The following is a 10,544-nucleotide window of genomic DNA, read 5'->3' as shown; positions in this document are numbered from 1 at the left end:
AATTGTAATTCATTGGTGAATTGCACCGTCGATTATGTTTTCCCGACAACTACGTATAACAAGGCGGGCATTAATTTGAGGAGGGGTGCGAATTTTTAAGTCCATTATGAAATGCGTGTACTGGTGGCACACAAGGAGGAGAGGCTTAAGAGAGAGGTTGGAATCGGAAGACAAATTGGCATTCGGCAGAGGATCTGTACCTTTTAAGTTTCGGGAACAGCGCGCTATTACATACAAATGCAGTGGGATTTTTTTGAGTTCGGTAGTGGAATTGTTGTTTTTTTATTTGAGGGTTATGTTCATCTGTCTACTATGGAAGGAGCTTAATACCAATACACAATAGCAAGCGTTAACTACACGGGGTCTCTGGGGCCCAGTTCCAGGGACACCAGAGGCAGGGTTAGCCGACTGGGTCAGCTCAGCCCCACCTACCGGTATGTCAGCTGAATGTACGAGTGCTGTTCTGACAGCATCTCGTGAGGTTTGGACGAGGAAATAGACTAGTGCTTTTACATTGCTGCTGCTGCCTCCCTATGCTAATTATGATCCCGATGGCGAAATATGTCTTTACACACTATTAGTACATGGTGGACCTGAACGACACAATGAAAAATCCCCTCATCAGGCTGCTGCGCAATACAGTTATTGGGAATGTACCAGAATCAACGTTTCCTGGGATGATGAAAAGCAGAGGCGCAGTCTTCCGTTATGTCTTATAGTTTCTGACCTACCGCACCATCGGATGTATAAACAACAATAGACATGGATATGGCCTTTGGGTACTATACATGTATACACATAACTTAAATAAATATAGAGAGAAAGAAATCTCAAAATGTAGCGATTGGTTTATTGTCGTGTCATGAGACTTTGTGGCGACTTTCGATTGGCCGCGCGCATAAACGCGAACGTCATTTGTTGCAGAGGTCTAACGATGGCTCAATTTAGACAGCAGAATAATGAAATGGTTACACTGCGGTTTGCGGGTCTGCTGTAAATATCCAATTTTTAGCCTGGGCTTTATTAAGCATCATATGCATGGTGATGATTTAGAAAGCATTCCATCTATATGGGATACATTTAAATATAGGTACAGGCCAAACAAGGTTGTCACTTATTTCTAATCAGCAGTGCCATAATTTATTTTTCCCTCTATAATTCAACATTTAAAAAAAATAAAACAACAGTAGGGCGAAGGGTATGTGATTTTCTGCCGTTCCACCTTCCTGCACTACTTCACAGCAGTAAGAGCTGCTCTTTGAGAACATGACCTCATGTCACTTCAGAAAGCACACAGTGAGGTTAGTAATTAAAAGATGGTTTGTAAGTTTCACTAGCAGGCCGGACAGTCATGTCAGGAAGTGGTCATATTCCACAACAATGCCTTTGTTATTGTCATAAAAGGTGATGTCATGCATCCAAACCGAGCTTTGCAACATGGCTGTTCAACCATCCCCCACAGTTTCAGAGAATCTCCTTCATCTTGGATGGTCAGGTAAAACACGTTTCAGGCTGCTTGGTATCGTATCTCGGGGAATTTTAATAGTCTGTGTAGCTCAACATTTTACCACAAATATAAAACACAAAAGGTTCCTGTGGACACAACTGATTTATACAACTCCTTCAGGATTCATGAGCCCAAGAAATTCAAATATATATTTCATGCACAGCACTGCCTAAAGTGGCTACAGATGAAATCTTTGACATTTTGCCGAGAAGTCTGGGAGTGGCAGCGCAAAAAATATTTGTGACAACATATGACAGCTCACATAATTCTTTATTATTAGTGTGCAATATATTAAATCCACACTGTTATCTGCATTCTCCCAAGCTGTAAATATACCAGATTATTGCAAACCACCTCCCAGGCCAACTGCATAAAATCAGGCTGAGCTCAGACATTACCCTCCACCTCCACAGAACCTCTGACCACAACGTTCTAACAATAATTCCAAAACATAACTTGGGTTGGTTATGTTTTGGCTTTCTTCCCTGTTTGCATTAAGAAGAAAAAAAAACATTACAACACAGCCCACTAGTTGTGCATTCTCTTTAGAATGGCATAGCACAGATTAAACAGTATTGTCACGTATACAAAATATAGCCATTTATAAGGAAGTAATGTCGTTGAGATTACAGGATAAGTATCTTTGGGAGAATAGTTGCATACAGACAAAATCATTAAAACATTAAAAATGAGTCTTTACACATGAGAAATAAGTTACCCTTCTCTTAGGGAGTGAAAAAGTTAAGATCTGCTGTGGGTATGAGACTAATGATAATGTATTAGTCTACAGGATGTGGCCCCTTTAATAGGCCTAACTAGCATATTATGACATCATTTGTTTTTTTTTTTGAATACCTAATCAAGTCTTCCAAATTCACTAAAAATGACAAACTATATGTGTTTGAAAATTTATTAAAATTTATTTTATTCAAATGTAACTGTTTTTAAGTAGGTGCCCATTAAAAAGGGAGTTCAGCTAATGTTCCTTAGTTAGGGAACCAGTCTCTCTTAATCCTCCTGCTCTTATTAGTCAACTAAGCAGCTCAGACAAAGAACAAAGGGAAAACAAATGGCTGAATTAAGTTCTCTGGTGTTGGGACATGTCTGTTTCCCTCCTTCAGGTCTTTTTTTAAGGTTGTTACACACTCAAGACTTTCCCTGTTGCTGGTAAATGCTGCCATCTGCTGGTTGCACTCACTGCAGGGTTGAGCCCTTAGAGCAACTTCAGACTGCCAGTAACATTGTTCACCACCTCCTCCTCACCCATGACAGCCAGAACAGTGCGCGAACCAGCTTCCACCTGCCAAAGACAAGATATTTCGGTGTAATGATCCTTACATCTGTTCACACCAAAGCACTCACTGCAACACTGACAACATCACATGCATGTAGATGAACTAGTGCCTCTAAAATATATATGCTCTAAACTTTGAAGGAGGAATATCTGCTTCACCTGCGTGAGGCCTGCATCCTGGACCAGGTAGGTAGGTAGGTTGAGGCTCATAGCCAAGGCCTGCAGCTCCAACAGATGAGCCACATTGGTGCCCTGGAGTACCACCTTTTTGGCTCTGTATCACCACCACACAACCAGACAGATATGATTATTCATTAACCCTTAGAAGTGCTGCCTGAAAATAGACTGGTACACCTGTACGGTCTAAATCAATCCAGGCCAGCAAATCCACCATTAGCTCGGTTTTACTAAGGTTATATCTCAGTTTATAAATTGAAGCTAAAGGTGGGAAGTCTACTCCATGTTCATTGGAGTGTTCACAATGGGTTGTGAAGTTCATTATAAGACAATTCTAATGTTTGAGTTCATAAATTGTCTTGAGTGTCTTAAGACACACCCTGGCAGTTAGGACTAAATATATGCTTTAAAACATTACTTTATCTGAAATGTCTTAGTTTCTTGTAGGTGTTATTAAATATATTCTAATCTCAGTAAGTGGTCAGTTGTTAGTGGTTTTACTGTGCCATCTTTTCTGCTGCTTAATTTGATACACAGAATACATAAGCAGTGATGAAAGGCTTGAGAACGTAAACAATAATTTACTCCAAAACTATAGCAATCAGAAATTGAATGGCTAGGTCTATTTGCTCAACTCTAGCCTCCTCTTCTCTCTGATAATCAGCGTTTTGTGGTCAATGACAGTCACAGTCTTCAGCCCTTTCGTCTCAGATAATTCTGCTAAGCCACTTACTAAGAGCATTGATTTATTTATTTAATGCTAAAAATTTATCCTGACTTGACGGCCAGGAAGTAAATCCTACTTACCCACGGTTGTCCCACTTCCAAGCCATCTCCCGCCAGCTGTTCTTGTCCTGTAGAGCCTGGTACAACCCAACCGCTGCATGGCCAACTTGGGCGGCCACCTGGACAAACACATTGTCACACTAAAGTCACGTGAACAGGAATCTGTCAGTGTTTTTATTCACACCTGCTTAATAGGATTTCTTACACGCATTACAGCCATATATGGCTATAATGGTATTAAGTTATCTTAAATTTTCATTGGTACCTACCACATTTCTGATATCATGACATCCCTACAGTGGACATACCTTTCCAACACCCATCGCAAGGTCCATGTTCACCACGAACACCATTTTAAATGTAAGGTCATCATCTCCCACTTCCTGTGGATTAAAGGCAACAGAGAGGGAGAGTACGAGAGAGAGAGAGAAAGAGAGAGAGACTGAGATTTGGGTTTGGACAATATCCTCAAGGTCTATTGTACCAAGGTGTACCTGTGGGGACTAAGGCTATCTTATGGGCACCTCATTCTCCAGCTTGTTGAAGTAGTACATAGCCGCCTCTTCTGCAGACACGTTCCGAGTGTGTTGAAGTGCCTATAGTGATAAAACAAAAAAGACTAGTTTTAATAGTCTTATTGAATGGACAGATTAATAGACTATCATCCAACATTAAGTTTTCTTCATCTCAGATGGCAAGAAAAAATGTGTGAACCTAGAAATATAAAATAAATATAAGTTACATTAAGTCAAGAGTATAGACAAATATAAAATCGAATACAGATCTGCCAGGAAGAATAGGCCTTCTTAAATACTGTAACGGTTTGATCCACATATACACAGAGCACCTGCTTATGCTTTACACAAAAAAAATGCATTATTTTTTTCATTTATTTGATTTTAAAATTTGAGCCTGTCACAGATGTAACCTAGCTTTGCTAAATAGTCTCATCTTTGCAACAAATCAAAGAACAACATACATTTTTACTTCATTATTTTGCATTTGCATAGAGTGAAGTGTTGTTGTGCACAAGGTGATGGAAAAGTGCAAACAGAGGCAACTCTGTATTAAAACAGGAGGACAAACTCTACAGACTAATGCCACCACTGGCTCACGTTGCACACTGTAGCTCTCCCGCTGTCTAAAGTGTTAAACATTAGTGATAACTGTTAATTTCCTTCATGAATTCACGCTGTCTTTATTGCTGGAGGGAGATGTTCCACCTGTTTGGCTGCCTCTTCTGGGATGTCCAACTCTCTGAGCTGCTGCAGAAACACAGGATTGACGTCTTGGGAGCATGAATCGGGGCCTGACTGCTGTGATGGCTCCATTCCTGGCAGTAGAAGACAGATCAGCACCAACCCACATGAATTATGTTGGATCTTTTAAAATGAAAGGTTCCACTGAAAATTTAACCAAATATAGTTTCTTAAAAATGCAAGATATCTAACGTTACCATTTTTCTTGTCAAATAAAACCTTAACAAACGGAATGTACATTACGAGCCAATAAGTGGTTCTTATATAAAACCAGTACAACAATTCTGATTATGATGCATGGGTGCTAGAAATGATAGGCCGAAGGTTTCCAATTCAATGAGGACATCTCAATTACTTCTCCGACCTAGGTACCGCTAGCATGAGACGTTTCTTTGCGTAATATTTTGTATCCACAAGAAAAATGAAAGAAGCATCTTAGGCTAAAAGCGAAGCAGACTCACATCGACAAGGTGTAGCTAACAAAACAAAGCAAAGCTACGTCTTCGCCAGCTATCGAAAACGCGCCGTTAGCATAACGATGACTAGAACGTTAGCTTTAGCGCCCGTCGTTTACAGTGCGGGTTTTACGCTATCGCGCGCTCTAGCTGTGCCGAGAGGCGGCGTTTCTTACTGAACTGTTTTCGTATAACGTTATGCTGCCATTAGCATAAGTCGAACGTTAACTCGAGCCCAACCGATGTTTACCTTGTTGTTGAGCGCAGCTAGCGAGGTCGACGGAACAACGAATGACGGAAATGTCCCGTTTGGGCTATGCCTTAATTTTGTCCTGGGCTGGTGGTTAGTGTTGGTGCGAGCGGAGATCCGCGTCGTGTCGTTCCTGCTTCCTGCGCAGCTTGCGACGCGACCGAAAGCACGGCAGAACGTCAACGTTAGCATGTTTGGAAACTTAACACACTTTAAGAGTATTTTATTATTCAGCACATGAGAAATCTTCCTTTTATTAAACAAGTTAAATCACTACAATTACAGTCACTACAATATTTACAAAGATATTAACACAAAACAAGAAACATCTTTAAAAGCCCTCTTTGCAGAGCCTGCTCTACATCACCAAATATACAGCCTAACAATAATAATAGGTCTCCCTCACGCAAACATCACGTAACGTTACAGAGCTTTCCCCAAATGAAATAGTAGTTTATTATGGCTTTTTAGGTCAATGATGTGTAACTTTAACCCAGAAAGGTAACAATTAGAAGCTAAAACTATGGGTTCACGTTGGTGCAGAACCTGCTTGGTTCAGAACCTGTTTGCTGGTTGACAAACTAGTTTCTTGTTTTGTCTTAATAAAGACATGTGGGCCGTGAAGCCAAAACCTTGGAGTGAACCTCAGTTGAGCCCAAACCCAAAGCTAACGGAACCAAAGGAAACAGATGTGACAAAGCGTACCCAGCAGTCAGTCTGTGTATAGCGTACTGTGATTTTAGTTGAGTGTCTGAATGCTTGAGTGATTTATTATTTATCAGCTAGCGTTAGCTAAACAAATAGTAGGCTCATACAACTAATACCTGTATATGATTTGACTAAATATCTATCTGGACCCTCGGTATGTGCAGCGCTGCCACCTCATGTTCAAAACAAGAAGTCAGTACCAAACTACAAATGTACAGCTCTACTGGAGTGGAACAAGGTGAAGCATGATTGGACATCACAAACTACAAGGAATGTTAGGACCACAAAACACAGGGCAGCACATACACACACATTAGGATTCCAGAGTCTTTATGGAAGGACTTTTGGTTTTCCATTATTGTCTTTAACACCAGAAAGCTAAGGTTTAAGCACCTAAAATGTTGCGGCAGACAATGATTAGAAGCATATGAGTGTGTCACTGCACCTGACAGATGTGCTGCTGTACTGGTACCGTGAGATGAGGTCACCTGATGCAGCAAAGTAGGCTGAGGTAGACAGTGGTAGTGACCCGGAAACTGACACTGACTCTGATTAAAGAGGGTTTATGATGATAAAAAACAACAACATAATGAACCACTTTTCACTGTGATGTCAAAATACTATAAAGCAGAAATGCAGAAATGTGAGTAGATGTAGATTACAACAGAGAGCTCTCTCTCTCTCTCTCACACACACACACACACACACACACACACACACACACACACACACACACACACACACACACACACACACACACACACACACACACACACACACACACACACACACACACACACACACACACACACAGCAGGTACCTTTTTCATAAAATGAATTCAAAGGGGAACATAATGAGACAAAATCTCCCTTTCATTGGTCAGACTGGCTCAGCTGACTTGGACCACATAGTTCTTAGAGCTATTTAGTGTTACAGGGTTGTCTCGTACATGGTGTGTACCTTTCACTTGAGGGTCTCCTTTCAACAGTGTAACAGCAGGACTGACTGTCATACATCTTGGTTTTCTCTATCCAGGTCAGTTAGGTGTCCGTGTGCCATCCTCTTATAGGTTCTGCAGTGGACTCAGGACCATACAGTGTCTGGACTACAATCACAGATCATCACTAGGCCATAAAATGTCCCAGGTCAACTTCTATGCCAATTACAATCTTTTGACCCTTAGTGATCAAATTTTCTTCAAAAACATTACAGCCCTTCGGCTAACACAAGGAGAAGCATTGGTCCGTTCTCCTTAATCAGTCTTTTATTTGATGGCACCTGTGGGTGTTTCCTTCATCACAAATCAGTAACCTTGTTCTCCACTGCAGCAGCAATTTGCTGTAGTCTGTAGCCGAGCTGCATCTTCTGAGCTGTTGTGTCCTCCTCCAGCGCCGTAATGATCTGCCGTAAAAAACATTAATTAACTAAGACTTTAAGGCAGAAATAACATATATCACAGCAATTATTTGTGTCAACTATTCTGTTGTAATATGACTGAAAATGGAACCAAATCTTTACAGACCCTATGAAAAATATATTTTATAAGATGAGGGGATAAATTAAGTCAATCAAATGGTGGTTATTTAGTAAATAATTACAATAAAATAGACTATAGTAGTAAGACTTGAGCTTTTTGATTTAGTGCAATTTCAGTGTTATACGTTGACATCAGTGACAAGTGTAATGGAAAAATTGTTTCTTCCATATGCTATGCGGCTATTATATTATTTATGACTTATTTTCTGCAATTATTATCTTGTTGTCTTACATCTGGTTTATGTATTTGAGATTTTACCTATATTGTTCAATAGTTGTCTCTGCCCGATAGACTCTGAACTCTAGCTCCCAAGCCCAGGGAGTTGTATCTCCCTCTGTCTGTTAAGACTTTGCGTTCCTTCCTTTCTGATAGCCAGACGCCAGTGATGCAGGTGTGAGAATGTAAACATCTCCACACACATGGTGACAGGGATGACATGGTGCATGCAATCTGATTTGGCCAGACAGACATTCCACCGTAGCCGGGCAGAGGGGTTAAAAGGCAGAAACGACTTGAAGATTTTGGGCTCTTTGCATCACACCTTCGTGGTTTATGCACTTATCTCCCCCAGCTGGTTTTTGGTTTGTTCATGTGCACGAGCAACATCCATGTTTTTGATTTGCTTTCCCAATTATTTTTATTTTCCTTTATGTTTATAATAAATCACACAAAAGACAACTCTCTCATCTTTATGGGAATTTTCCACCACACAACACATGCAGGCTGGACCTATGGCAAAGTGACACTCAGCCTCTTCCTCACAATAGCTCTGTAGGAATGTAACACTGCTCATGATTATGACTTTAATCATACAATTTTATTTTTTGTATGGCAGTAAATCACTGACCCAGAAAAGGGATCAGGCCTTACAGCTGTTTTTAGGAAAATACTTAAACTAAAAAGTGTATGACGGTATTACCAGCACTGCTACTGGTCATAAGGACTCTCAAATGAAATGCTAGTAATAAACCACAATAGTATTTAATAATAGTAAATTCACATGCTCAAAGACTCTTTTAACAGACTGCACAAGGTGCTATTGCAGCAGTACAGTATGTTCCTCAAACTACTACAGTGTAGTAGTTAGCACACACAGGTCTTACAGCTGAGACCTGAGCTCAAATCCTTGGGTCAGCAAAGTATAAAAATGTTTGTATAAGACCTGAATCAGCCCCATCAGGCTGACTTCCAATTGACCAATTAACTTAAGTGTAGGCCTTTGGACCTACACCACTATTGGAGGCCGAGTGATGAACCCTGTTAGCATTTATGTAAAGTTCTGCAAGTTACCTGATCGTAGTACTTGTTTATGTACTTGTAGAGCTCATGCAGGGCCACCAGGTAGTTCAACTCTCCAGAGTAGTTCTGAAACAGAAATGGTTGAGGTTAGATGTCAGTACTTTGTGCCAATCATCTTCATCTTCATCTCTACAGTGTGGCTGCACTCACTCTGGACAGTTCAGCTAAAGCAGAGTTCATCTCCTGGTCACTGGCTGAGATGGTCTGTCTAATGTCAGCATAGTACCTAGAGGTAAAAAAAAGACAATGGTGTTACAGCAGGATGGCTCCTGGGCTGTGTTCTCTGTCCTCTTCGGCAACCCAAAGCACCCAAAGAGCCATTTGAACTAGTTTTCCACAAAAAAAGAGGGAGCAGCACGGGGGGCTGTTACACTGTTATCACAGTGGTGATTGTGGTGACCGCCATTGTAGTTGATCTGGCTACTACTGTTCAGCAAAAATGTCTTAATGTATATGTGTTGGATGATATCAGATCAGTAGTAAGCTCTCAGTGGTGTAATGGTTAAGGCCCTAAATGCAACGTTATTTAGCTGCAGTGACAGCGGGATCGAATCCCCTTAATGTTTTGCCAATTTCACAATATTTGAGAACATTCAACAGTTAGGTTTAAACCCAAACAAGAACCAAAAGACGGAACGCAGAGGTTCGACATTTTATATTTTATTGACAAAAGATCGTAACAATTAACATCAAACTTATTGAGTCCTCGTCCTTTTTTAGCTACTTCCGTAACTAGAATATGAGCAACGATCAAACTCCGTCAGATTATGCCTTGTAAAACTGTATAGACTGTTCAGATTGCGTACAGACGACAAAACAATGTCAAGGCATCGACGAAGACCGTGCTTGCTTTTCTCTGCTTCAAACAGCTGCTGTAACTAAGAGCAACCAGTGTGTAGTCTGAAGTTGGTCACTAGTTAATCTAGAAATGCGTTCATCTTTAACACTAGCAGCGGGGAGGACACATTAGGTGGGTAAACCTGGGAGGAGCGCGACAGCAGCAGCTACTGCAATGCGATTCTGGGCAATGAAAATTTTTATTTTAAATAAATTTTAATTTGTTTTTCCAAGCCACATAGAGGTATAAGGATGAAAGAGCCACATGTGGTTCTGGAGCCGTGGGTTGCCAACCCCTGATCTATGCCATGTGCCTCAGTCCAGTAACTTAAACCAACCTTTCCACCATCTGCTTATAGCGGGGGATGTCTCTGGCATACAGGAGCTTGTTGATGGGAGAGTCCTGTTTAAACAGATAGGAACATAATTTTTCA

General features: G+C 40.8%; 2 protein-coding genes and 1 long non-coding RNA gene across 6 annotated transcripts in view; 1 reads left to right on the top strand and 2 right to left on the bottom strand.

Moving 5' to 3' along the window:
- Window positions 1–80: 80 nt before the first annotated feature.
- Window positions 81–1,765, top strand: LOC129604189 (uncharacterized). The gene is made up of 2 exons (XR_008694867.1): window positions 81–1,301; window positions 1,405–1,765. It is a non-coding gene; the product is annotated as an uncharacterized LOC129604189 (long non-coding RNA).
- si:dkey-19e4.5 (UBA_like_SF and PTH2 domain-containing protein) lies at window positions 1,759–5,881 on the bottom strand. Of its 2 annotated transcripts, none has more exons than XM_029151146.3 (7): window positions 5,729–5,881; window positions 4,988–5,097; window positions 4,289–4,360; window positions 4,073–4,147; window positions 3,786–3,883; window positions 2,961–3,075; window positions 1,759–2,807 (listed from the first exon to the last, which is right to left on the bottom strand). In XM_029151146.3, the coding sequence occupies exons 2-7, from the start codon at window positions 5,093–5,095 to the stop codon at window positions 2,721–2,723; spliced, it is 555 nt and encodes a 184-aa protein (XP_029006979.1). In that variant the 5' UTR covers window positions 5,096–5,097; window positions 5,729–5,881; the 3' UTR covers window positions 1,759–2,720. The 2 variants fall into 2 exon arrangements, with proteins under 2 accessions (XP_029006979.1, XP_029006981.1); XM_029151148.3 differs by lacking the exon at window positions 5,729–5,881 and adding an exon at window positions 5,485–5,666.
- Window positions 5,882–5,934: 53 nt separating this feature from the next.
- The window catches only part of plxnb1b (plexin b1b), a 75,381-nt gene continuing 70,771 nt past the window's right edge, over window positions 5,935–10,544 (bottom strand). For all 3 annotated transcript variants that reach the window (XM_029151135.3, XM_029151139.3, XM_029151136.3), the window contains 4 exons: window positions 10,449–10,513; window positions 9,424–9,499; window positions 9,265–9,339; window positions 5,935–7,838 (listed from right to left, as the gene is read on the bottom strand). In XM_029151135.3, the coding sequence (XP_029006968.1) occupies window positions 7,734–7,838; window positions 9,265–9,339; window positions 9,424–9,499; window positions 10,449–10,513 (321 nt within the window). In that variant the 3' untranslated portion in view covers window positions 5,935–7,733. The remainder of the gene's footprint in view (window positions 7,839–9,264; window positions 9,340–9,423; window positions 9,500–10,448; window positions 10,514–10,544) is intronic.

This window comes from Betta splendens, chromosome 5 (assembly GCF_900634795.4).
Source record: "Betta splendens chromosome 5, fBetSpl5.4, whole genome shotgun sequence".
NCBI classification, from domain to species: Eukaryota; Metazoa; Chordata; class Actinopteri; order Anabantiformes; family Osphronemidae; genus Betta; species Betta splendens.
The sequence above is the reverse complement of the archived record's forward strand: the minus strand, read 5'-3'. Positions and strand labels throughout refer to the sequence as shown.

Coding starts and splice junctions, on each gene's coding strand:
- si:dkey-19e4.5 (XM_029151146.3), bottom strand. CDS start 5,095: ATGGAGCCATCACAGCAGTCAGGCCCCGATTCATGCTCCCAAGACGTC. Junction 3,076..3,785: donor TGGAAGTGGGACAACCGTGG/GTAAGTAGGATT, acceptor GTGGTGATACAG/AGCCAAAAAGGTGGTACTCC. Junction 2,808..2,960: donor AGGATGCAGGCCTCACGCAG/GTGAAGCAGATA, acceptor TGTCTTTGGCAG/GTGGAAGCTGGTTCGCGCAC.